The sequence below is a fragment of the Lepidochelys kempii genome, chromosome 25 (assembly GCF_965140285.1).
Source record: "Lepidochelys kempii isolate rLepKem1 chromosome 25, rLepKem1.hap1, whole genome shotgun sequence".
NCBI lineage: Eukaryota > Metazoa > Chordata > Testudines > Cheloniidae > Lepidochelys > Lepidochelys kempii.
This window is the reverse complement of record NC_136404.1, coordinates 16,591,439-16,616,913: the sequence shown is the minus strand read 5'-3', so window position 1 is coordinate 16,616,913 and position 25,475 is coordinate 16,591,439. Positions and strand designations below refer to the sequence as shown.

The window sequence follows — 25,475 nt, the reverse complement described above, 5'->3', positions numbered from 1 at the left end:
CCACAAGGGAGTTATCAGGCCCACTTACAGAGGGGTAAACTGAGGCAAAGAGCAGTGGAGTGGCAGAGCTGGAAGTAGAACCCAGGGGTCCTGACTCATGTGCCTCTCACTGCTAGGCTGCACTGTCCCTCCCAGAGCCAGGAACAGAACCCCAGCGTCCTGGCTCCCAGACACCCCCCCATGATTCACTATGTACAAACAGTGCCGCAAAAGTAGGAAACCGAGTGACTGACAAAGCAATTCCTGTTAAATACATTAATTGCGCCTTGCGGCTCAGTTCTGGGCCAGGCTGCATTTCCTAAGGATGCCCCTGAGCCTTGGCAGGATGAGAGGGTTAGTTTACAAACCCGCAGGACACGCTAGAGCCAGCAAGCAGCCGTGTTGTTGCCGGGATATGATTTATGGCTGGACTTTATCTCCCCTTACTAGTGTGTAATCAGTCTCTCCTAACACAGTGTGCTAGATTGTAAACTCCTTTGGGAAGTCCCTGCATCCTCCTGGCCCTCTGCACAGCGCTGAGTGTGTGGTCAGGGTTTTAGATTACATCCTAAAGCCAGTCACAAGCCCTGTTCACAGGAATCACTTACTTTCCCCTGCCACCAAAATGCGGCCACCTCTGGGGGAGAAGGCAGCAGCTTAACAGTGCACAGCAATGCTATGGGAGGACTAAGGGATCATTATGTATCCAGCTGACATTTAGAATTGGGTGGGGAGCAGGATGTAGGAAGGTCAAAGGAACCCCCAGAGCTGACGTTGGGTCAGGACAAGGGGGTTAATGAACAAATGGTTTCATGAGATCCTTCAGGACCTCAGTCTCACACAGCGCCCCCTACCTGCAGGGCAGGGCTGAAGGGAGAGTGTCCCCCCCCGCACTGTGCAGGGACAGTAGGACCAGCACTGGCTGCCAGGGGAGAGCCCCCCCACCCTACTTCCTGCCTTTTCTCTCCCACACAACGGCAAATTGGCCTGAACCCCAATTAGCAGATAAGGTCACAGCCCAGGGGGAGCAGCGACAGGGAACAGAACAGCCCCCCCACCCCTCCAGGAAGGGGTCATTCATCCAACAATGGATTGCTCTCTGGTTACACAAGGCCACAGGGTAGGCGCTTGCCACAGTGGTGGACCTGTCCCACGCCACTGGGACTGAAACAGCTTCCTCCTGGCCTACCGCACGTGGAACCCAGCACCCGCCCCATCCTTCCTCTCCCCGCAGCTTCTGGCCGCACGCTCAGGAGGCGGCGCAGCCCAGGGGACGAGCACCCAAGGGTGACGGCTATCAACAGCCCTGCTACACCCTGGGAAATGCTGCGGCAGCCACATGCACCAGGGCTGGAAAGGCCCCCCGGAAGGCTAGATTGCCAAGTATTGCACCCTAAACCTTGAACTTCCTTGCACCCTAAACTCCCCTCTCCCCGCTCCTGCCAACTAATTGGCGCCCAGCAGGCTCAACCTGGGCCCAACTCACAGCTACACCAAGGCCCTGCTAGGCCCCTCTGGCCGCACAAGGGGGCCTTAAAGCAGGTGGAAACAGCCCCCTGCCACTCCCCCTGTGCACGGACCTCCCTGGCCCCCATGGAGCTGGCATAAGGACTCTGCACCCACCCTGTCCCCAGTCCCAGGGGACAGAGCGGGGCCAGGGGGGAGACACTGTGCTGCACCCTTCCCTGGAGTTATGGGGAGCAGAGTGTAAGTTAGAGCAGCCCCGAGGCTGCTGTGAGTGGCACCAGCCAGGGCCCTGCTCTAGAATAGGGGGTGCACAAAGGTGGCTTAAAGCCAGCCAGACACCCCCACAAATACACACGCTCCAGGAGAAAGTAACAGAGAATCAGGCCTCTGCAGTGGTTTCACCCTGGGCCCTGCTGCTGTGCAGGGGGAGCTCACCCTGCTGCTCCCAGGGCACAGGGCAGCAGCCCCAGGGCTGTCGCTCCCGCGCCCGTCCCCAGTACTGCCCAGGACAGGCCTGTAGGGGACTTGGCTCCTGGGTTCTGGTCCCCCCGCCCCACTGGAAGAGCAGGGGGAGAGCTCGTTACTTGGAGGAGCATCAGGAAATCCTCTATAAATAACTGTCAAAACAAGGGCTTCCTCAGTAGGAGGCCAGGAACCCCAGCGGTAATGAGCCCCAGGGGGGAGCTTGGGGCCAGTGAGGCAGAGAAGCCAAAGGCCACACACTGGAAACAGAGCCAGGCTGCCAAGGGGGGGCCGGCACAGGGAGCAGGCTGCAGCAGAGAGTGGGGGGAAGGAGGGCTACTGCAACCAGTGCTCAGCTCTGAACCAGCACCAGGTGGGATCCAGCGAGTTGGGAGCGGGGGTTAGGACCCCTGGTTTCCATTCCCAGCCTGGCAGTGGAGGGGACGGGCGTTCAGGACCCTTGGTTTCCATTCCCAGCCTGGCAGTGGAGGGGACGGGCGTTCAGGGATACGCACCTGGAACACCCTCAGCCACCTGTAACATCCCAGAAATTGGATGCACCTCTGCCCTCTGCTGGCTGGACTCTGAACTGCTCAGCTGTGTGTCATAGGCCCCGTACAGCTAACAGGGGTTCTCCCTTAGCTCCAGGGGTCGCCACACAGAGGGCCCAGAGTTCAAGTCTTGCAGTAGCCGCCGTGATCCCCGACAGTTGCCCAGACCTGTCCCAAGGCCTCCAGCTGTGACAGTTCAGCCACCCCACAGCCTGCGGGCAGGGCTCCTGGTGCCACGGCCCCATCTCCCAGCAGTGCTGCGGGTGCGTTCGCTGAAGGCTACAGCTCTCACCTCCTGCCAGACAGGGCCCCGGCTTTCCCGGCGCTGACTGAGGGGAAGTTCAGGCCAGTTTTTCCCCTTCCAGCTGCTTGAGGGCCTTGTTTACTCTCCTCCTCTGGAAGCAGAGCCGGCTCGCCCAGGTGACCCCTGCTCCGGAGACGCCCCCCCTGGAAGATAGGCAGGGAGGAGCCACCACAGACAGGCTCCCTCACCCCCTTGGCACCCTCCACACTCAGGAGGTGCCCCCAAATATAATCCCCACAAGGGGAAGGGTGCTGCCCCCCACTCCTGGGCAGGTTAGACCCTAGGGTTGCTGCTTTTGCCAGCCCTGCCTGTAGAGAAATGGCCTAACCTTGCTCTGTGGCACCCCCAGCTGGTTAGTCTAGGAACAGCACTGGCAGGCTCCTGGCTCAGCCTGGGCCCCGGCAGCAGGGGAGAAACGTGCATCCATGGCAGGAGCAGAACCTGCATGGCCCCAGAACCATCTCCTGGCGAACCCACTGCGCCAGGGCACCCAACGCCCAGCTGCTCCCTAGCTGCTGAGGTTTGTGACCAGAGCAGGCGGCTCGAGGGGCTGGATGCCTGGGTTCCATTCTTGGCTCTGCCCCAACTCATGGACAAGCCCAGGCAGCTCCAGCACCCCAAGGCGCTACCCACCCCTCACTCCATCAGCAGCGCTAGGCGAAAACCCTCCCAGCACACCCCTCCCCGCTGCCTTGTAGCAGCCAGGCCCTGTACAGCTCCGAGCACACGGCTGGCTCGGAACGGAGAGACTCCCTCCCCCGTGACTCAGTTTCCCCCCTGTAAAGTGCAGCTCCTGGGGCTGGGAGGCTGAATTCATTTGTGTGAGCAAAGTGTTCTCAGACACTGCACTGGCAAAGGATCATTAACCCTCCATGTTGAAGGGAGCACCTCCCCAACCCCAGCCAGCCTCCCCACCCAGCTGGTAAGGCTGTACAGGTATATGCATAGTCCCTTCTCCCCCCCAGCAGGACGATCTCCCCTTGCCTCCCCAGGACCCGATGGTCACAGCGCAATGGAAGGCTGGGCACCTCCTTGGTCCTCATGCTGGCAGGAGGAAAGAACAAATCACAGGGCAGGGAAAGGGACCAGGGGGTTTAATAAACACAACCGGGGGGGCAGACAGCCCCGAGAATCAGGTACAGGTGCGGGAGGGGGCTGTCCTCTGCCTTCTGTGCCCCCAGCACACCCAGCTGTGCCGCTTCCCCTCAGTCCTGACCCCCAGCCTCCTGGGCTCCCCCCGAGACCTCTGCCATTGCCCTTCAGTCCCAATCATCAGCTTCTCCAGCCCCGAGGACAATTGCTGTGGGAGCTAAGCTGAGACTGGCAATTTCCTCGCTGCCGAAGCGGATCGCAGACCCAGCTCCTCCCGCGCCCGGCGTCTCTCAGTTGAAATATCCCCTCGCTCTTCCCACAACGCCGCGCGGGGGCCCCGGCCCCTCACTTCCCAACACAGAAGTCCCTGAAGACGATATCCAGGATCTCCTCGGCGCTGACTCGGCCCGTGATCTTCCCCAGGTGCCTGCGGGCCAGCCGCAGCTCCTCGGCTGCCAGCACCAGATCCAGGGACTTGTAGCCGTGGTACCGGCCCAGCGAGCCAAGGCAGCTGGTGAGGTGGAGGCGATGCCGTGCCTGCGTGAGGCTCGGAGAGCCGGCCAGAGGGTCGCCGCACCTGGCAGATGAAAGGAGGGGTCACACCCGTAGCCCAGCTCACCTAGCTTCTCTTTGGGCTCCTTCGGGCAGGTGGTCACACTGCTGCTCTCTGCCTCACTGTGTGTCATAAAGCCTGTACCGCTCACAGCTGATGGCGATTCTCCTCTAGCTCCTAATCCCGCTGCCACCGGAGCAGAGCCCTAGGGCATCACCAGCCTCAGACACTATGTGCACGGGGCCAGTCTTCCTTTGCTGTGGACTGGCAGCACGGAAACTCCCTGTGGAGGATCCACTCCCATCATCCAAGGTGTTAAGGCACCGTGAATGAGCCAAGGTGCCTTAACAGCTCCATTTCCAACCCTCGCAAAGCCACCCCCCCCACACACTGAGCTGGGACGAGGGCACAGAGCAAGGCTGAGGGCCTGCTTCGCCGGTGGGAACCGCTGGAAATCGGAGGCCTCTCAAACCTCTTGCCAGTTCTATTTGTTCTGGGTGTATTCCACACGTCCAACCCGCTAAGCAGTTCCGTGATCTGAAGGAGGCCGTGCTGTCGACTCTTGGCTGGGGCTTGGGGAGCTGGGCTCTATTCCCACTTCTCCCACTGCCTGCTGAGTGACTGCACGTGCGTCTCGTCACCCTGTGCCTCAGTTTCCCCCCCAGCCTTTATCTATTCCGGCTGGGAGCTCCGTAGGGTAGGGCCTCTCTCTGTGCAGTGCCTGGCACAGCGGGGCCCTGATCGCACCTGTGGCTTCCAGGTGTTACTGGGACACTGATAACAGACAGCCACAGTATGCGTTCGGGCCTTGCCCCCCGCGGGGAATGAGGCCCCGCTGGGCTGCGAGCTGTGTGGACACGGATGGGATGAAGCTCAGCCGCTGGCTCTGAAAGGCTCCGGTGGTCAGAGCCAAGCCAGCAGCTGAGTTAACACCCCAGAGAGTTTGCAGCATCTTCCCCGAATTCCAATGTCAACAGATTCCCTCAGCCCCACTCCCCACCCCAGACAGCGCCCCCTGCTGCCAGGGGGCATCACCGAGTTCTCTGTCACAGCAGTCACCTGGGACAAACCTGGAGCCCAGCCCATGAGATGCCTCCCCACCCCCAAGGCCTGGCCTAGCTTGTCCCACCCACCCCTGCCCCTCATATCACACATGCAACCCCACCCTGCCCCTCAATCCCGACCCCTGGGAACTCACATCTGCTCCAGCTGTGTCCCCAGCAGGCTCAGGAGGCTGTCCACGCCCTCTCCGGTCTTGCAGGAGAGCAGGCAGGTGGGGGGCAGTGCCCCCTCCCCACAGGCTCCCAGCAGGGCCCCCCCACGCCCCTCCTCCAGCAGGTCAGCCTTGTTCAGGACCAGGATGCAGGGTGCCCGCTGGGCCGGTGGTCCGGGCGGCAGGACGGCTCGCAGGGCATCAGCAAAGCGCCTGGGCTCCGGATCAACGTCCACGGCGGCCAGCACGGCCAGCACCACGTCCGCTCGCTGCAGCCTGCCGGGGAGAAGGGCCACGACACTGGCCACCGAGACACCCCCCCCCCATGCACACCCTGGGAGTGCTGCCCGCTGAAGAGGGGGTGCTTGCTCCGAATGGACGGCAAACATGGGGTTAATGGTACCAAGAGGGCACTGAGCATGACTCCAGCCTGCCCCATCTCTGTACCTGCCCCACACCCGGAAAGGGACATGACCCTGCCCCCCCTCACAGCCCCCGTGAGCAGGTCTTGGAATCTGCCCCACAGTCAGTGCCCCCCCCACCAGGGAGCCTGAATGCACGGGACAGAGAGAGGCCCAAGCCGCACGCCCTTTGCCAGGGGGCACTGGATGTCTCGGGTGGGGCCGGGATGGGCCTGGCTCACGGGAAGGATCCGGCTGTTTGTTTAGCGCCTGCCTGACACCCCCAGGCCACGGCCAGAGATGGCCAGCCCCATGCATCCGGCCCCCAGGGACCCACCGCCCCGGGAGAGCCAGCAAGCAGGGGCTTCCCAAGGGGAGGGGTTGTTTGGCAGGCAGCTGGGAGAGGAGCCTGCATCTGGGCTGTGGGTCACTGAGATGTCAGCTCAGCAGAGCAACACGGACCTTACAGCTAACGGGAAATCACTGCAGCTCAACCCTGCTGGCACCCCCCCGTTCCGACCCGCAGCCCCCTGCTCTCCCAGCCCTGCCGGTGCCCCTCAATCCCGACCCACAACCCCTGCTCTCCCAGCCCTGCCAGCGCCCCTCAATCCCGACCCACAACCCCCTGCTTTCCCAGCCCTGCCAGTTCCCCTTAATCCTGACGCACAGCCCCCTGCTCTCCCAGCCCCCTGCTATCCCAGCCCTGCCGGCACCCCTAAAACCCGACCCACAGCCATCTGTTCTCCCAGCCCTGCCAGTGCCCCTCAGTCCTGACCTACAGCCCCCTGCCTGCCGGTGCCCCTCAGTCCCAACCTGCAGCCCCCTGTTCTCCCAGCCCTGCCAGTGCCCCTCAGTCCTGACCCGCAGCCCCCCGCTATTCCTGTTTCTCAGAGCAAAGCCGCTGTGAGGCACACGACAGGGCCACGAGGAAAGGCTTCCAGCTGCCTTTTCACCCGCCCCCAGCCAACACCTGCCTCACCTCTCCCGAGCTCGGCTCACACCCTCCCGCTCAACGACGTCCTGGGTCTCCCGCAGCCCGGCCGTGTCACTCAGTACCACGGGGTAACCACCAATGTTCAGCGCCGACTCCACCACGTCCCGCGTCGTCCCCGCAATGGGGGACACGATGGCCGCAGGCCTCTGGCCTAGACAGAGAGAGCGAGGGGAGAGCGGGGCAGTTACGGGGGAGTTCAGGGACCACGCTGGGAACAATCAGTGGGGAGGCCTGTTGCTAGGAGTGAGACTGGAAGGAGGAGCCCTCAGCACAGGGGTGCCGCCCCCCCAGACACACCTTCCCTGGCCCCGAGATCTGGCAAGGCCTGGGCCCCCCACCTCTCCCAGGGCCCTCGCCAGGGGCTGCTCTGTGAAGAGTCATCCCATGAAGCCGAAGGATCCCCACCTTGTATGCCCCGAGCCTAGGCCTAGCCTTCCCCTCCCTCAACAGGGCACTCTCTGTACGGCCACCTCCCCCCATGGAGCAGGGGCCAGAGGCATCTTGTGGCCGTCGGGGCCCGTAACTGGCGAGGCCGGGGGCCCAAAGGGACAGCTGCAGACATGTGGGGAGGCCAGACCCAGCAGTCCCCCCCCCCCCCGAGTCTAACCCATACAGGGGGAGCACCCCCACCCCCCGACACCAGTACAAGGCCACTTGGCCACAAGGCCTTCATGCTGTCACCGGGGGGAAGGCGGCCGTGTCACCCCCATGCACCTCCTGGGGCCCTGATGCGCTCGCTGCCAAAGCCAACCCATTCAGTCGGTGCCCAGCAGCCCCTGGTTACATAAAGATAATGAGCAAGAGACTCCCTGCCCCATGACAGCACCTGGCCCAGCGGGGACTCGTGCTGCCATCTAGTGGGCACTGGGGAGCTTTCCTGCACGTTTCCTAACCCCGGGGAAATCGGGACGGTTTCTCATTAGCAATAACAAGCGACTCACAAGCCCAAATAAGTAGGTGGAGTCCCCACCCCTGGGGCTCGTGCCCTGATCCAGAGCCTCACCCCGACCCTGTCCCATCGCAGCCACTCATCCAGCCACATGCTACCAGCGCAGGCCCCGAGCCTGGGGCGCGCAGGGCCCAATTCGAGCAGCGCCGGGCACCCACAGTGCTGGCTCCAATCAGCAGGAGCTGCAGGGATCAGCACCGCAGAGAATCAGCCCCAGGTGTCTCCGGTTGTGCTGCGCCCTGCCCCCAACAAACCCAAACCCTGGGGCAGCCAAAAATCAGTGGCAGGTTTTAAGGACTTTGGCCCCAGGACCAAATTCTGCACAGGGGTGGGGGGGAGCAGCAGAATCAGCCCCCACGGCTTTGGTGTCTGGGGTGCAGAGGCAGGAGGCACCATTGTAGCTCAGCGGCCAGGGCATGTTTTGTGTTGCACTCTGTACCGGATCCACAGAGCGAGGGAGTCTGGCCCAGCCCCCTGTACAGATCCGGCTGTGGAGCCTGGCGCTGTCGGCTCTGGAAGCCCCAGCCCAATCCCTGGCATCGGCCATGACACTATAATGAAGACCCTGGTGCTGGGGCAACTGGCATCCGTGGCACAGATGCTGGCCCAGAGAAGCCAGGACTGAATGGAGAGCGAACTCCCCCCAGCAGCGGGCGGTGGGAAGCTCTCGCAGGTCCTGTACCTGTTGGGTGAATTAAGGGCCCTTGTCCTTGGCTGTCCAGCCAGCGCCTAACCCCACACGGGACTGAACCATCCTCTGGGGTGGGCAAGGCACCGAACAACTGGGGACACCAAGAGCTGTGGATGGAGGTTCGCCTGCCCCGACTCACACAGGAGGTTAAGCAGGCTGCTCTTGCCAGCGTTGGTGGGGCCGGCGATCACCACGTGAACTCCTCCGCGCAGCCGCTCCCCGCGCCGCCCGTCCTGCAGGTGTCCGCTCACCTCCTCCTCCAGCGTCCGCACGGCAGCATCCACTGAGACCGGGGCACCGGGTCAGCACCCCAAGAGCAGGGAGAGGAAGGAACAAAAAAAGCAAAGTGAAATGAAATGAAAACACAGCACAGACGAAGGGACCCCAGCAACGCACTGCGGCCCCAATCCGGCTGTCAGGCCCGCACAGGGGACAGCTGCCTGGGCAGTCTGTTATCATTTCATGCATTACGGTAGCACCTAAAGAAAGACCCCGCCCAAGAGCGGGGCCCCATTGAGCCAGGTAAACCTCGCCAGAGAGCGGGGCCCCCTCCTGCAGACACAATCTCTGCCCCACAAAGCACTCAGTCTGGAGGGACAAAGAGAGGACCGTCACCCCCCCCACACACACACACAGCATAAATGGAAACGGAGACCCACGGTGGATTAAGTGACTTGCCCCAGGCCACACAGGGAGTCTGTGGCAGAGCTAGGACTTGAACTGGACCAGTCCCAATCCAGTGCCACAACCAGAGCAGCGCTTCAATTGACCACCAGATAGAGGGCTCAGGATTTAGATTTTGGTATGAAATCAAGGGGAGTTCACCAAACTAAACAGGAACTGACAGTATTTTTCAAGAGTTCCAATTAAAACAGGCTCCCTCCCTAGTATTTAAATTCTTTCCCCTGCTGTCATGGAAACTGGGCCACAGCTGCTGTGTGGTGCCCTATGAAACTGACCAGGGACAGGATGAAACTGACCCCTGGCCAGCAGAAGGGTGGGCACCTTTCGCCCCAGTCTGCTCTGTGGCACAGAACAGGGCCATGACTGGATCATGGCACAGCCTGTGTCGAACCAACGAACCAGACAGCAGCAGAGGAAATTCAGATTTCCGAGAAGCCTTTGCAATTTAATGCTCCAGGGCGTCGCAGACAGAGATCTGCAGGGTCCTAGAAGTCACGGCCCCAGGTCACTGCTGTCCGGACCCATGTTGTCATGCACACCAGCCCAACCGAGCAGGGAACGCTGCCATGGCAGCATCTTGCCCCTGCTTCGCCCTGGCACAAGGGACAGCGCAAGGTACAAGGCACGGACGGACACTGACCCTTTAAGGGCAGGCCAGCACCACTCACCTTGAGCCAGCACCCCCTCCTCTAGATTGTCATCTTCGCTGAAGTCGATAAAGGCTTCTACATGGGCCAGAGCCTAAGGGGTGGAAAGGGGGACAGCACATCGCGAATTACAGCCCCGATCCTGCCGTCAAGTCAGACTCCCGCACCCAGGCTGAGCCTCACCTGGCTCCAACGGCAGGATTTGGGGTCTATCTTTGCTCCCCCAGGGCCCCTCCATGTTCAGCAGCAACCAGCAAACCTGAGCTCAACAGCCAGAGCCCAGGGACCCTTCTCCGGCTCCCGCAGGTGTCTTAACCTCCTGGGGTGCAGGGGTCTCTTACACCAGGCCAGCTACTTCAGTGACCCTGTGAAAGCCACTAACGCCTCGCCCTTAGCTAGTACTTCCCTCCTGGGAGCTCAAAGCAGGGTCAGCACTAGGGCTGGGGACATGGACACCAGAGAGAGGACGCCACTCACCCAAAGCCACCGACGGAAGCGGGGTCAGAGCGGGGAGCGGACTCCCCAGCCCGCTCCTCAGACACCCCACCGGGAAGCCTTTCACATTACCCCTTGCACTGCGGAGTTCTGGCCTCCCAGAAAATGCCCCAGGCGGGCACAGGGTGGGCATGTTCAGATTCAGTGTCTGCGGATGGAGTCCAGTGCTGCCAAATGCAGCCCTTGGGAACATGGGTAATACCGCTTGGTGCAAGAATATTTAACCCCTCTGTGCCCATGGAGCTCAAAGGAGGGCTGATACCAGCACCCCCATTACAGATGGGAAACTGAGGCCCACAGGGATGAAGTGACTCAGCCAGAGTCACACGGAGTCAGGGACAAAGCCAGGAGTCCCCCCTTCCAGCCCATGCCCCTAGCCACGCTGCCTCCCTTTGCTCCCAGCATGGGCATTCAGGCCCCAGGCAGGGTTTGGGGGGGGGGGGGGCCTTGCCTTGGTGAGCTCCTCACTCCAGCGTTGGTACAGCTGACCCAGCTCCCCCTCCATCTGCCGCAGAGCCTGCCTCCTCTGGGCCTCTGTCTCGGCGTGGATCAGGTCCCCCAGGCCCTCCACCTCGGTCAGGCCCAGCTTGCCGTTCTGGAAAGCTCGCTTGGTGAACTCGCCGGGGTCGGCTGGGCGCAGGCCGGGCAGGCGCCCTAGAGAAACCGCACGCAGCAAACCTGAGCGGGGGCCCCCCCGGGGCATCGCTCCTCATGCAGTCAGGCAGGGCTGGGCAAGCTGCCCCAGTTCTAGGAGACAAGAGCTCCCCAGCAGGGGAATCAGTGCCCACGGGGGCCATATTCTGGGGCCATGCAGGACCCCTGCCCAGCCCCCACTGTCAGTCACAGGCTCCAGGCTGCTCTACCTTATACTCGGGGTACCGAGATACACAGAACAGCCGCAGCACGCTCCGGCCATGCCCCCGATCTGCCCCCGATGCCTGGGTGAGGGTCCCAACGCCAGCTCAACCCAGCCAGGGCTTGCCAGGGGCCGTTTCTCCCCCTCCAAGGCCCAGAACGCAACAGGAACAGAGTGACTGAGAATCCAGGACGGAGAGAGACACTTACCCAAGGCCTGGAGCACGCCGCCCACCACTGCCGGCCCCCCGTGGACGTGCAGCTCGGAGCAGTCCTCCCCGGTGAAACTGTGGGGCCCTGCAGAGCACAGAGCCCATCAGAGACCGCGCTCCCCGGGGACAGGGGTAGGGCATTAGCAACCACTCTGTCACGCGGAGGGTGGTGAAGCCCTGGCATGGGTCCCCTGGGGAGGGGGTGGAATCTCCAGCCTAAGAGGTTTTTAAGGCCTGGCTTGACAAAGCCCTGGCTGGGGTGGTTTAGCTGGGGCTGGTCCTGCTCTGAGCAGGGGGTTGGACTAGAGGACCTCCTGAGGTCTCTTCCAACCCTGATCTTCTCTGATTCTCTAACAAGTGGCCCTTGGACAGCAGGGGAGAGGAGGAGCCACCCAAAAGGGGGGGGGGGGCAAGGGATGAAACATTAAAGAAACTCTTTCTGTCTCTGTGCTGGTGCTGTCAGGACGGGACACAGGCCCATCAGCTGGCATGAGGACGACGGGCTCACGTGCTGCCAGGAAGGGACAGACAGCTGAGACTAAGGACAGCAGAAGGAGGAATCAAAAGCTCCATCTGCAGAAAAGAACCAGACAGTGACTAGGGATGGAGAGGGAGGAGGCCTCTCCTGAATGGTGCCTTCACATGGAGCCTCATCTACAGATCGCTTCCCCCCACCCCTAAAAGGCAGCCACCTCTGGCTGGAGCACAGCAGCTTGCCTGACAGTGCCCAGCGATGGTCTGCAAGAGTTCAGCAGGGAGCAAAGACGACTCCTCTGGCCAGGGCCTCAGAACAGAGTTAACGGCCCTGCTCTTGCAAAATGCGCCAGGGGTATCCCAAGTGCTTCGGGTCTGAGCTTGAGGGGCCAGAGAGCCAAGGGCCCCATGCTGAGGCACTGGAGTCTGTACTGGCAAAGGGAAGAGTCACCCACACCGTTCCCTGGTTCCACCCCTGAGGCAAGCAACCAGCCCAACCCTGCCTGGCTTCCTAGCGCAGAGATTATCCCAGCCCCCGGAAATCCAGCGTGTGTGCCACGCAGGCTCAGCAGCATGGTGCTGTCCCCCTCGGGACGACGGTCTATGGCTGCAGAGGTTGAGCTAAGGCGCCCGAGTTCGTTAGCTCAGACAATACAGACTGGTTTCAGAGTAGCAGCCATGTTAGTCTGTATTCGCAAAAAGAACAGGAGGACTTGTGGCACCTTAGAGACTAACACATTCATTTGAACATAAGCTTTTGTGAGCTACAGCTCACTTCACTGGATGTATTCAGTGGAAAATACAGTGGGGAGATTTATATATAGAGAGAACATGAAACAATGGGTGTTACCATACACACTGTAACCAGAGTGATCACTTAAGGTGAGCTATTACCAGGAGGAGAGTGGGGTGGGGGGGAACCTTTTGTAGTGATAATCAAGGTGGGCCATTTCCAGCAGTTGACAAGAACGTCTGAGGAACAGTGCGGGGGGGGGGGGGGGAATAAACATGGGGAAATAGTTTTACTTTGTGTAATGACCCATCGAATCCCAGTCTCTATTTAAGCCTAAGTTAATTGTATCCAGTTTGCAAATTAATTCCAATTCAGCAGTGTCTCGTTGGAGTCTGTTTGTGAAGTTTTTTTACTGAAGTATTGCAACTTTTAGGTCTGTAATCGAGTGAGCAAAGAGATTGAAGTGTTCTCCGACCGGTTTTTGAATGTTATAATTCTTGACGTCTGATTTGTGTCCATTTATTCTTTTACGTAGAGACTGTCCAGTTTGACCAATGTACATGGCAGAGGGGCATTGCTGGCACATGATGGCATAGATCACATTGGTGGATGTGCAGGTGAACGAGCCTCTGATAGTGTGCCTGGTGTGATTAGGCCCTGTGATGGTGTCCCCTGAATAGATATGTGGACACAGTTGGCAACGGGCTTTGTTGCAACCACTGGGTTAGTGGTTCTGTTGTGTGGTGTGTGGTTGCTGGTGAGTATTTGCTTCAGGTTGGGGGGCTGTCTGTAAGCAAGGACTCGCCTGTCTCCCAAGATCTGTGAGAGTGATGGGTCATCCTTCAGGATAGGTTGTAGATTCTTGATGATGCGTTGGAGAGGTTTTAGTTGGGGGCTGAAGGTGATGGCTAGTGGCGTTCTGTTCTTTTCTTTGTTGGGCCTGTCCTGTAGTAGGTGACTTCTGGGTACTCTTCTGGCTCTATCAATCTGTTTCTTCACTTCCGCAGGTGGGTACTGTAGTTGTAAGAACACTTGATAGAGATCTTGTAGGTGTTTGTCTCTGTCTGAGGGGTTGGAGCAAATGCGGTTGTATCATAGAGCTTGGCTGTAGACAATGGATCGTGTGGTGTGGTCTGGATGAAAGCTGGAGGCATGTAGGTAGGAATAGTGGTCAGTAGGTTTCCGGTATAGGGTGGTGTTTATGTGACCATCGCTTATTAGCACCGTAGTGTCCAGGAAGTGGATCTCTTGTGTGGACTGGTCCAGGCTGAGGTTGATGGTGGGATGGAAATTGTTGAAATCATGGTGGAATTCCTCAAGGGCTTCTTTTCCATGGGTCCAGATGCTGAAGATGTCATCAATAGCGCAAGTAGAGTATGGGTGTTAGGGGACGAGAGCTGAGGAAGCGTTGTTCGAAATCAGCCATAAAAATGTTGGCATACTGTGGGGCCCTGCGGGTACCCATAGCAGTGCCGCTGATTTGAACGTATACATTGTCCCCGAACGTGAAATAGTTATGGGTCATATGTGCCAGCAATGCCCCTCTGCCATGTACATTGGTCACACTGGACAGTAAAAGAATAAATGGACACAAATCAGACGTCAAGAATTATAACATTCAAAAACCAGTTGGAGAAAACTTCGATCAATTTGGTCACTCGATTACAGACCTAAAAGTTGCAATTCTTCAACAAAAAAACTTCAAAAACAGACTCCAACAAGAGACTGCTGAATTGGAATTAATTTGCAAACTGGATACAATTAACTTAGGCTTAAATAGAGACTGGGAGTGGATGGGTCATTACACAAAGTAAAACTATTTCCCCATGTTTATTCTCCCCCGCACTGTTCCTCAGATGTTCTTGTCAACTGCTGGAAATGGCCCACCTTGATTATCACTACAAAAGGTTTCCCCCCCGGGCCCGCTCTCCTGCGGGTAATAGCTCACCTGAAGTGAGCTGTAGCTCATGAAAGCTTATGCTCAAATAAATTTGTTAGTTTCTAAGGTGCCACAAGTCCTCCTTTTCTTTTTGACAACAGAGACTGGTGCTTGTTTAGCTCAAGAAGTCCCGGGTTCAGTCCCTGCAGCTGCTGCCCCAGCGGCATCACATGGGAGGGCGGCCACTGAAAGGGGACCCATGGCCAACCCCACAGAGGGGATCGGCTCGTTGGTAATTATGGTATCAGTGGCAGCCATCCCCAGCCCTCTGATTGCCAAGGAGGTCAAGCCCTGCATGGACTTTACCCGGACTTAGCCGCAGGAAAGAAAGGCTTCCTGCAGCTGGGACTATCTCAACCCTTCAGCGTTTGACAAAGAACCACTCACGCCTGCTAGGAAACCCTCAGACAACATCCTCTTTGGAATTCTGCCCGGGTGTCGTGTGCTTTCTGGGAGGCTCCGCTCTATAACCCCACAGGCCACCTGCACCAGGTGTTTACTCCCCACCGAGCTGCAATAATACAGCAGCCTCGTGGGACTGGGTGGGGAACAGACGAGGGAGCAAAGATCCTGTTTTCAGACCAAAGTACTTAATAATAGGAAAGCTGGGGGGGGGGGGGGAGTGGGTACAGCGAATAGGCCGGAGCATGCAATCCTGTTTGTAAATGCCATAAGAAACCCATATCCTCTTTGGAGCATCATGGAAGCACCAAAAATAGAGCCGGGATCTTCCTACTCCACAAGCTCTTGAGCTAAAGGAAAACTCCCCATTAGCTGTTCTCGGTATAGGGCTTATGATGCATAGAGCTAAGCAGTTCCGATTCCATCGCGCGCACACAGGGCAAGACGCCACCAGAGTTGAGAGAGAGGTTGCAGATTTATCAGAAAAATGGAAAACCCATCTCACCTGCCACATCTCACAGGCCAGCAAAGGGTGCGAGGCTGCAGGGTGAACATACCCTCCCAGGACTAGCACGGCCCTGGTGCAGGACAGGCCGGGGGGGCAATGCCTGCTCTGGTATCTAGTGTCTGCACAAAGCCAGGCAGGAAGGGAGGTGCTACCCCACTGCCAAGTGCTACTAGCCTCCATTTCAGGCCCGATCCTGGAATCTCTCTGCTTGCAGAACCCCAGACAAGGTCAGTGCAAGATCCGCTGGGAGGGTCAAGCCCAGGATGTCATTTGGCAGGAGCTCACTCTTGGGGGAGCGACCAGGAGGGCGGGGACAGTTCTTTAATGACCAGGAGAACACAACTGGGAATCCACCTGGTAGTGGGGGCTGGGAAGGAGGAGAGATCCCTGTGGGAGAGAGGGGCTGTGAATACACAGGCATGTGCCTACAGGGGCTGGGCTGGACACCTTGCTGCAGGTTAATGCTGGGAACTGCAGACAGGGGCGAGCAAGCGATCCGATCTAGAAGGGGCTGCAGGAGCACACGCAGCCTGCGCAGGCAAAGCTGACCAGCGGCAGGTGTCCATTTTGGGGGAGCTCCCACCAATGAGCAGTTTCCATCCAGCTACTGAAGGCAGTAAGAGCCAAAGCAACTGTTATGGTTTGCAGCACAGAATCAATATCCCCCAGTGTCTACACTCCCCATGTGAAGCCGAGGTGGGAACTGCCCAACAGACCTCCAGGGTGCAAGGGCCGGGCACCGCGGCCCTACAGAGTCTGCTGCAGCCTTCAGCTCTAACCTGGGAACCAGATGACCAGGCCCCTGTCCAGAGTCTCCGCGGAGCTGGGATCATGGATCCTCCGCAAGGCGACAGCTCTAGGCCGGGGTAGCTCCTGCTGTCCAGTTAGACTTCGCAGGGCTGCCCCGCTGGCGGGGCCGCTGGTCCGGACCACAGCCACGCCGCATTTCCCATGGCCCGAAGACAAGGCGAAGATGGTGTCTCTCTTCCCCGCAGGGCAGTGGAGCCACTTGACAGCCCTGAAAGCAACCAGAGACAAAGCCCAGAAGTGAGACTGCCCCGAGCGACGGGCACAGGGGCAAGAGAGTCCCAACACCCACATCTGCTCAGTAACCCACGGCTGGATACAGCAGCAAAGAGCCTCTCCTACCCCACGAGCAGCACCATGCCATGGGCCAGGTGCATTGTGGGGTGATCTTAGCACCTTCCGCTGAAGCACCTGGTACCAGCAGCTGCCAGCAGACTCAATGCACCACGGCCAGACCCAGCGCCCTCATGCCGACGCTCCCCACCCCTGCCCTGTCATGCAAGAGGCTGGGATCTTCGCTCGGGTCGGTTCCAACCATCCCATCCAATCCCCCTAGGCTGCAGCAAGGGCTCCTGCCAGGCCAGGGGAAACCGTCGCGGATGCACAAACTGCTCCACCCGGGCAAGCAGATGCCCAGGCACGAGCAAAGGGACTTGTTGCTGTTTACTCAGCCAGAGCCAGCGGGGAAATGCCAGGGACTGCAGGCAGGCCCGTGTGCGCCCGTGTATCCGAACCCAGCTGGGACGGGACTGCACGCCCCCCCGACTCACAGACGGCAGCCACCCGGGGCCCCGCAGTTAGGGGGCGGCCCCGGCCAGGTCCGCAGAGAGAATCCCCATTAGCGGTTTGCCGCACGGGGTCTCTGACACAGCTGAGCAGTTCAGATCCCGGCTACTGGCGGCCCGTGGGCCACAGGCTCCAGACCCCACGGCACGGCAGGGACCCCAGCGATGAGGCAGAGGCCCCTGGCTCCAGGTCACGCAGCCAGGGGCAAGCCAGGGGCAAGCCAGGGCAACGGCAGCCGATGCTACCGGCGGCGGCTGCGCCCCAGAGGCTGACCCCCCCCCCCACCGCACCTGAGCGCAGCGCCGGACACGGGGTTCAGCGCCGCAAGTAGCTTCCTCCACGTGCCAGGCCACATGGCCCCCCCGGCAGGGCGCAGCCACAGGGGGAGGGACGTGAGCGAGCCCCGCCCCCAGCGGCGCCCCCTCCATCCGCCCGACCCGCGGGGGGCAGCCGGCACCGCGCCCCGGGGCTCCTGCTCCCGGAGCAAGCGCCGGGAAGCTGCAGAACCCCCGGGCCGGCCTCTGCCAGCACCTGCCGACGCGCTCGGCAGCCTCCAAGTGTGGGCAAGAGGCCCCGCCTCGGCTGCACACGGATTGGTCAAGACCCAAGAAAAGGGCGGGCCGAGGCTAAGTACCGCCTCCTGGCTGGGTTTTGGGGAGCCCGCTGGCCCCGGCCCTTTCCCTGCCCGCTTGCGAGGGCTGGGGCCCAGGGGAGGGCAGCTGGCTCCCAGCCCTGGGACGAAACGGCCGGAGAGTCAATCCACTACTTCCCTCTTGCGGAGACAGAATTTCAAGTGAGCTGTAGCTCACGAAAGCTGATGCTCAAATAAATTGGTTAGTCTCTAAGGTGCCACAAGTCCTCCTTTTCTTTTTGAGAATTTCTGGGGTGATGCTAATTTACCCCCAGCACCCAGGATCTCAGCTCTGCGCCGTCGAGTGGGGGCTGGGCCCGGCGTGCATCGGCGTTTGCACCTGCTTGTGCCCTCTGCACGAGGGACTCCGAACTCCCCCGTGCAGAAGGCCAGCCACCTCAGCGGGGAGGCGAAGGCGCAGTGAGGGAGCGTTGGGTTGTCCCTGCCCCTAAATGAAAATACTAGTTTCTGGCGTCGTTTTAAAAACGAACAGACCCTCTAACTGGAGAAAGAAAGAGATCGGCCGTTGATCTCATGTGTTTCGCGGGTGGTGGGGAGTGTTCCCCTGGGAAGAGACCGGAGTGAATTATTTATTGCAGTGAACTGATAGATCCAGGAAGCTTTCTGGATCATCATATACTGCAAAACAAGGTGACCTCATCCACCCCCAGGGCAACCCCACCCTCCTGGATGACTCCCTGGGACTCAGTGGCACTGTCCCAGGATGCAGACACGGCTGCCCCGAAGGGGAAAAGGACACGAGACAGGGCAGGTTGGTGAATGGACTCTGGAGCCAGGTCCTGAGGAGGACTCCTCTCCTCTTAAGGCTTTTTCTAGGCTTAAATTTAAATGTCAGACACTGCTTGGCCCGGAAATCATGTCCCATTGGCTCCCAGGGCCCAGCATCAAGCTGCTCCCTAGCTAGCCCCCCTCCTCACCCCACTAACCATGTCTAATTCCCGCCACCTTCTGCATCCCTCTATTGACCCAGCTGCTCCCCTTTTTCAATCTTTTCTTTCCTTCTTCCTGGGATTAAGGGCAGGAGGTTTATTTAGCGCGAGTCACTGGGTGGAGACGAGAGTTTCTCATTCACCCCTTCCCTTCCGGCCTCCTCTGCTCCACTATCCCGCCTGCTGCCACGGTGGCTGTTTCCGTGTGCCATTCAAACCGCAGAGGGGTGTAGGTGCCCCACCCACTGCATGGGGCTGGCCAGGTGAGTGTGGCTGGGCCAGCCCGGAGCTGGTCAATTGCGAGGTCAAACAGAGAGGGCAACTCACTGCATGTTGTCCTGCCCTCGGTACAAGAGACGAGATGCCACCATCCAGCCTCGCGAAAGAGGGAAAGCCAGAGACATGCCCCACGGGGGCCCCGACCCAAGCTGCATCCGGCAACTAGAGCCAGATGGTCTGACAGCACCCAGGCAGCTCTTGACAGAGAAGGAGACTCCAGGAGCATGTTATAGGGGCTCCCAGCCTGGCCACCCTGGATCTCCCAAGTCAAGGCAGAATCCCACTACCAGCCAGGGCTGCAAATGCCTCGGGAGCTGGGAATCCAAGCGGATTCTGTCCACCGCGCACATCCCCCAAGAGAATAAAGACAGTGGAGTTGGGAAGAAGCCGGGATCTCCATTAACACTGGGCAAGGCAGAACAGAGACCTGCAGGACAGGACAGAACCCAGCTCTCCCCCTGCAGGGACAACAGTAGTCAGAGCTTGTGTCTGAGGATCAAGGAAGTAGCTGGGACTCCAAAGGTGTCTGGGGTAGGAAGACTGGTCCAGTGGGCACTAAAGTGGGGCTCAAGAACCCAGATTCCTTTTGGGCAAGTCCCCTAGGGGCTGGTGTCAGCATATGCTACAGCTGCGCCACTGTAACCCTATAGTGTAGACGCAGACTAAGTGACAGAAGGGGTTTTTCCGTCACTGTAGGAACTCCACCTGCCCACGCAGCGGTAGCTAGCTGCGATTAGGTCAATGCAGCTTCATCTCACTGGCAGAAAACAGCGAGGGCAACCAGTTTAGGTGTTCAGGGTCCCATGCAACTTAGAGAGCCCCAGAAGGCTCCAAGGTTTGTATTATTAAGGCTGCAGATCTGTCTCAGCCCCCAAAAAAGTCGCAGTTTGCCCACAACTTTTTTCTGCCTTCGTGACTTGCCCCAGAGCCCTGGCTCCGGCGTCCCGTCAGGTGGCCTGGCACCCTGCACTAGGCATTGCAACCTAGCATCTGGGGCCACAGCATGGGTCAGCTTTGGTGCCAAGCCTGAGTGGGATGGCAACTCCACACACCAGGTTGCAACTTCCAGAGTTCGGGGCCCGGCCCAGCCCTGTGGGGCACAGGAGCCTCTGCTGGGGGCAGTGAGTGCGGGGTTGGCATCCTCTCCAATCCTGCGCCCTGCTCCCCCGGCCTCCCCGCCAAATGGTGACAATTAGAATTACGGAGCCGCGTGGGGAAGGGTTCTGCTGCAGGCAGGGCTGCTGTGGGAGGGGGCCAGGATCAAACCTGCACGGGGGCCCATCTATCTGTTCCTCGCCGCTGCTATGGCTCTCAGGGGTGGGACCTGTTAGTACAGACCAGACCGTTATCTCCCCTGCACCTCCATCCCCTAGAGGTTCTGTGAGGACAGATCCGTTAGGGATTGTGAAATGCCTAGAGACGAAGCAGAGGAGAGAGAGAAAGGGCCATTCATACAGCGTTTTCTGCCCCTCCACAGCCAGGGCTGGGGATGTACATTAGCTGGGATCTTCGGGGATTCCTCCGCTATTATCCGGAGCAGCCCCCGTCAGCCTGGCTTTAAAGTGCTGACTCTTGGCTACCACACGGGCACCGATAAAATGGGGATCCACCAGCCCAGAGCACCCCGCTGTGCTCTCCGCTCGCTGCTACACAACGCCCTGGTGCCCGCCGCAGGCTCTGGTGTCGCCTCTCGAAGGCTAGTCGCTCGCCCGCTTGGAAAAGGCGGCCTCCCGCAGCGAGCTGCATGTGTGAACCACAGAATTTATCTCCAGGGAGGCGGTGTGTGGCGGGCAGGCGGTGGAGGAGCTGGACCAGCCGGGGTGGGCGCTGCCTGCCCCCCCCCCCAGCCCCAGGACACAGGAGCTGCAGAAGCCCCTGGCCCGGCACAGAGAGGGAGCTCGAGGCCGCGCTGTCGAGCTAGGGGCTGGATCTAGTGGTTACAACAGGGGGCTAGGAGCCAGGACGCCTGGGTTCAATTCCTGCCTCTACCTGTGCCCACAGGTGAGACAGTGTCGTGCCTCAGTTTCCCCCTTGGTATAAGGTCACTAATGACACTTTCCTACCTCCCAAGGGATCTATTCATTTGCCTTTTGTCCTGTCAGTCCCCAGCCAGGGAAGGCCCTGGGAGGGGGTGGCTGGCTCAGATGAGCATTGTAGAGATCGGACCAGGGAAAGGTGGGATAAAGCCACAGTGCCATCATGAACTCCAATCCCAGGGAGATTTCCCCCCACGTCAGGACTTACTAGCGTTATTATAACTGTGTCCTGGCAGTAGGTAGAGGTCTCAACTGCGAGCCCAGGGTCTGTCTGTGCTGGGTGATGCCCAGACACAATAAGAGGCAGTCCCTGCCCCAGAGCCTTCCAGTCTAGATCCTGACTCGTTTAACCAAGTACATGGAGTCCCACCCCCAGGCCAGGTCTTTCTGTGCAAAGCTGAGGAATTCTTGGCTAGAGGAGTGTTTCCCAAGGGAGACCGTGCAGCCAGCCCCACAAATACACCTCACCCCCCGCCATCCTAAACAGCAAGAGCAGGATCTGGGGTTCCCAGCAGAGGAGGGTGATTCAGGTGGCAGGGCCCTGACCCAGTTCCCTCCGCAGGCAGGTTTCACACATGTTTAAGATGATACACAACATACACACACACACACAGAGTATGTCTCATGCCCACACACAAACAGACACACCCCGGGTCACATGCACGTGGTATATACACACAGACACACATACAACCATCCCCACATCAAACACACCCAGGATGTGTTTCCCACACTCCCTATGGTGCATGTGTATACAGGACAGTCATGACACACAAATACACATTTCCATATATATACACCTCCCACATGTACACCCCCCCCCATAAAACATTCTATCATCAAAAGAGAAACTTATCTGCTAATATAACCATTCTAAATAACTTCACACACTCTCTCACACGAACACATGCGCACACACTGCAGGTCCCCAGAAACCTTTTCTGGCACCGATCCCTCCCATAATAGGTTTGAATAATTCAGAAAGTTCTGGGAAAGGTTGCCCCCAGGGATGGGGGAAAAGAAAGCCCAAGTCACAGCTTACAGGGGCATTTGCTGACAATGGGGGCAGCACCCCCCGCCCCCCGATGCCCTGCTGGAGCCCTGACTCCCACTCCCTGACAGGAGCAACTAGAGGAAATTCTAACCCAGGGGAGTGGGGGTGGGGTGGGGGGTGGGGAATAAGCACACATGCCTTACTGTAAAAGCACAGAGGAACCCATGGGCTGCGGGGACAGTTCTGTCACTGCTTGGTTTGTGGCACGATTGTCAATATTTGTTATGGCAGCAGGCCGAGAGATTTTGGTCTTTGATTAACACCTTCTTGGTCTGTCTGTCTAACCATGCCTGCCACACTCAGATGCCGCACCCAGAGAGGTCAGGAGCTCAGGATTGAGATAGATTAGACAGACTGGACTGGACTGGTGCTCTAGAGGGGAAAGGCCCTATACCCTGTCCCTGATCCCCCTGAGCCAGTCAGTCCCCGACCTGGGGTGGGATTAGAACTGGCAGCCCCTACTGGTGAAAGGCTCCATATCCCATTCCCATGCACACACACTTGGGGTCAGCCAGGTCCCCTGACCTGGGGCTGTACTCTCTAGAGAGGCGAAGGGCCCCATTCCCCATTCCCAATGGCCCCATCTTTCAAAGACCCAACCCCACCGAAAAAAAATAAGCGCATAAGGGAAAAAGAATCCGCTTTGTGGGGCCGTACATCGTCCCGGTCGGATCTGGCGCCAAATATGCTGCACTAGAATAGCTGCCAACGAGCAGCTTAAAGCACTGAGGAAGTTGGGCAAGACTTGCATTTGACACCAGCTGCGACAGCCACATTCTCGTAAATCGTGGAGCCTGCAGAACACGAACCCCCAGCTGCGTACCTGCGTATCAAAGCCAGCCCCACCTACTCCCTACCCCCATATCTACCCCTCCCGCCTGTGTTGGAAAGCGCGACCGTCTAGGCTGGCAAGTACAGTGCGGGGTAATATCTAGCTATGCCCCATGGCCTGTGCACAGGGGGCTGCATTACAGCAAGAGATGGCAGTAACGGTGTGAGAGTCAGGCCTGTAGTGACTGATGGCATCAAAAAGAGTTACATAGCGTGTGCCCCCAGAATCTCCCCAGGGAGTTGCTGGGGGGACAGAGAGGTACTGAGTCATGCTACACCAGGGGATCAGAGAAGATTTATAAATGGATCGCTAAAGATTAGCAAGGCATTCTGTAGTCCAGGTCAGGTTACCTGGATGTATTTCTGTGCTAGCCTGGCTCTAGAAATAACAGCATGACTCGGGGGTTGAAAGCAATCCCGGGTCATGGCGGGAATACCAAGTAGTAAGATGTGGGGGGGGGTAAGGGGAAGTGTTGCCTGGTGGCTAGAGCAAGGGGACTGGGATTCAGAGCTTCTGGGTCCTGTCCCCAGCTTTGGGAGGGCAGTGGAGTCCAGGGGCAAGAGAAGGGTGAGGACTCCTGGGTCCTACTCCCTGCTCTGCCCCTAACTTTCTGCCTCTGACAGTGGGCAAAAAAGGGGGGTTATTATTGGAGGCGTAGAGAGCAGGACTTGAGATCTGGACTCCTGGGTTCAACTTCCATCTCTGCCAATGCTTTGCTGTGTGTGATACTGGGAAAGTCAGTTTCCCCATACCTCCCCTTTCATCCATCCCCCCATACGTCCCCCTTCATCCATCCCCCCATACCTAACCATCCATCCCCCGCATACCTACCCCTTCATCCATCCACCCCCATACCTACCTCTTCATCCATTCCCCCCATACCTCCCCCTTCATCCATCCCCCCATACGTACCCTTCATCCATCCCCCCATACCTACCCCTTCATCCATCCCCCCCATACCTATCCTTCATCCATTCCCCCATACCTACCCCTTCATCCATCCCCCATACGTACCCTTCATCCATCCCCCCATACCTACCCCTTCATCCATTCCCCCATACCTACCCCTTCATCCATCCCCCCCATACCTATCCTTCATCCATTCCCCATACCTACCCCTTCATCCATCCCCCCCATACCTATCCTTCATCCATTCCCCCATACCTACCCCTTCATCCATCCCCCCCATACCTACCCCTTCATCCATTCCCCCATACCTACCCCTTCATCCATCCCCCCCATACCTACCCCTTCATCCATCCCCCCCATACCTACCCCTTCATCCATCCCCCCATACCTACCCCTTCATCCATCCCCCCATACCTATCCTTCATCCATTCCCCCATACCTACCCCTTCATCCATCCCCCCCATACCTACCCCTTCATCCATCCCCCCCATACCTACCCCTTCATCCATCCCCCCATACCTACCCCTTCATCCATCCCCCCATACCTACCCCTTCATCCATCCCCCCCATACCTACCCCTTCATCCATCCCCCCATACCTACCCCTTCATCCATCCCCCCATACCTACCCCTTCATCCATCCCCCCCATACCTACCCCTTCATCCATCCCCCCCATACCTACCCCTTCATCCATCCCCCCATACCTACCCCTTCATCCATCCCCCCCATACCTACCCCTTCATCCATCCCCCCATACCTACCCCTTCATCCATCCCCCCATACCTACCCCTTCATCCATCCCCCCATACCTACCCTTCATCCATCCTCACATACTTACGGCTCTGTTCATCCATTCATCCACCCCCATCCCTACCCATCCCCCACCTAAACCCGTACCTACCCTTCCCCCACCTACCTGCCCCCCTCCTCCCACCGACCCCCATACCTACCCCTTCATCCATCCCCCCCATACCTACCCCTTCATCCATTCCCCCATACCTACCCCTTCATCCATCCCCCCATACCTACCCCTTCATCCATCCCCCCCATACCTACCCCTTCATCCATCCCCCCCATACCTACCCCTTCATCCATCCCCCCATACCTACCCCTTCATCCATCCCCCCATACCTACCCTTCATCCATCCCCCCATACCTACCCCTTCATCCATCCCCCCATACCTACCCCTTCATCCATCCCCCCATACCTACCCCTTCATCCATCCTCACATACTTACGGCTCTGTTCATCCATTCATCCACCCCCATCCCTACCCATCCCCCACCTAAACCCGTACCTACCCTTCCCCCACCTACCTGCCCCCCTCCTCCCACCGACCCCCAAACCTACCCCTTCATCCATCCCCCCCCACCATTCCCCCCATCCCTCCCCCTCCCCGCCGTCCCCCCAGAGTTCCGGATTGCGCTGGGGCGGCGGAGGCCAACCAGACTATTCAACCCGCCGCTCGCCGCGCCGCGCCTCCTTTGTCCCCTCCCCCGGCTCGGGGCGCCGCGGCCGGGCGCGCGAGGACCAGCGGGGAGCCGGAGCGGAGCCCCCATGGCGCGGCCCCCCGCGCGCCCCCCGCC

General features: G+C 59.1%; 1 protein-coding gene across 1 annotated transcript; it reads right to left on the bottom strand.

Annotated features, from left to right (window-relative positions):
• Nucleotides 1–3,842: 3,842 nt before the first annotated feature.
• Nucleotides 3,843–17,745, bottom strand: GTPBP3 (GTP binding protein 3, mitochondrial). Its single transcript, XM_073324040.2, has 9 exons — nucleotides 17,489–17,745; nucleotides 16,385–16,623; nucleotides 11,548–11,634; nucleotides 10,934–11,136; nucleotides 10,009–10,081; nucleotides 8,796–8,939; nucleotides 7,002–7,167; nucleotides 5,607–5,897; nucleotides 3,843–4,432 (listed from the first exon to the last, which is right to left on the bottom strand). Exons 1-9 carry the CDS (start codon nucleotides 17,551–17,553, stop codon nucleotides 4,201–4,203), a joined length of 1,500 nt encoding a protein of 499 aa, XP_073180141.1. The 5' UTR covers nucleotides 17,554–17,745; the 3' UTR covers nucleotides 3,843–4,200.
• Between the last annotated feature and the right edge of the window lie 7,730 nt (nucleotides 17,746–25,475).

What these genes read in the sequence shown, in the direction of transcription:
- GTPBP3 (XM_073324040.2), bottom strand. Translation starts at nt 17,553, where the DNA reads ATGTGGCCTGGCACGTGGAGGAAGCTACTTGCGGCGCTGAACCCCGTG. An exon ending in CGGCGTGCTCCAGGCCTTGG is followed by an intron (nt 11,137 to 11,547) that starts GTAAGTGTCTCT and finishes CGGTTTCTCTAG; the next exon opens with GGCGCCTGCCCGGCCTGCGC. An exon ending in CAGCCTGCTTAACCTCCTGT is followed by an intron (nt 7,168 to 8,795) that starts GTGAGTCGGGGC and finishes CTCTCTGTCTAG; the next exon opens with GCCAGAGGCCTGCGGCCATC.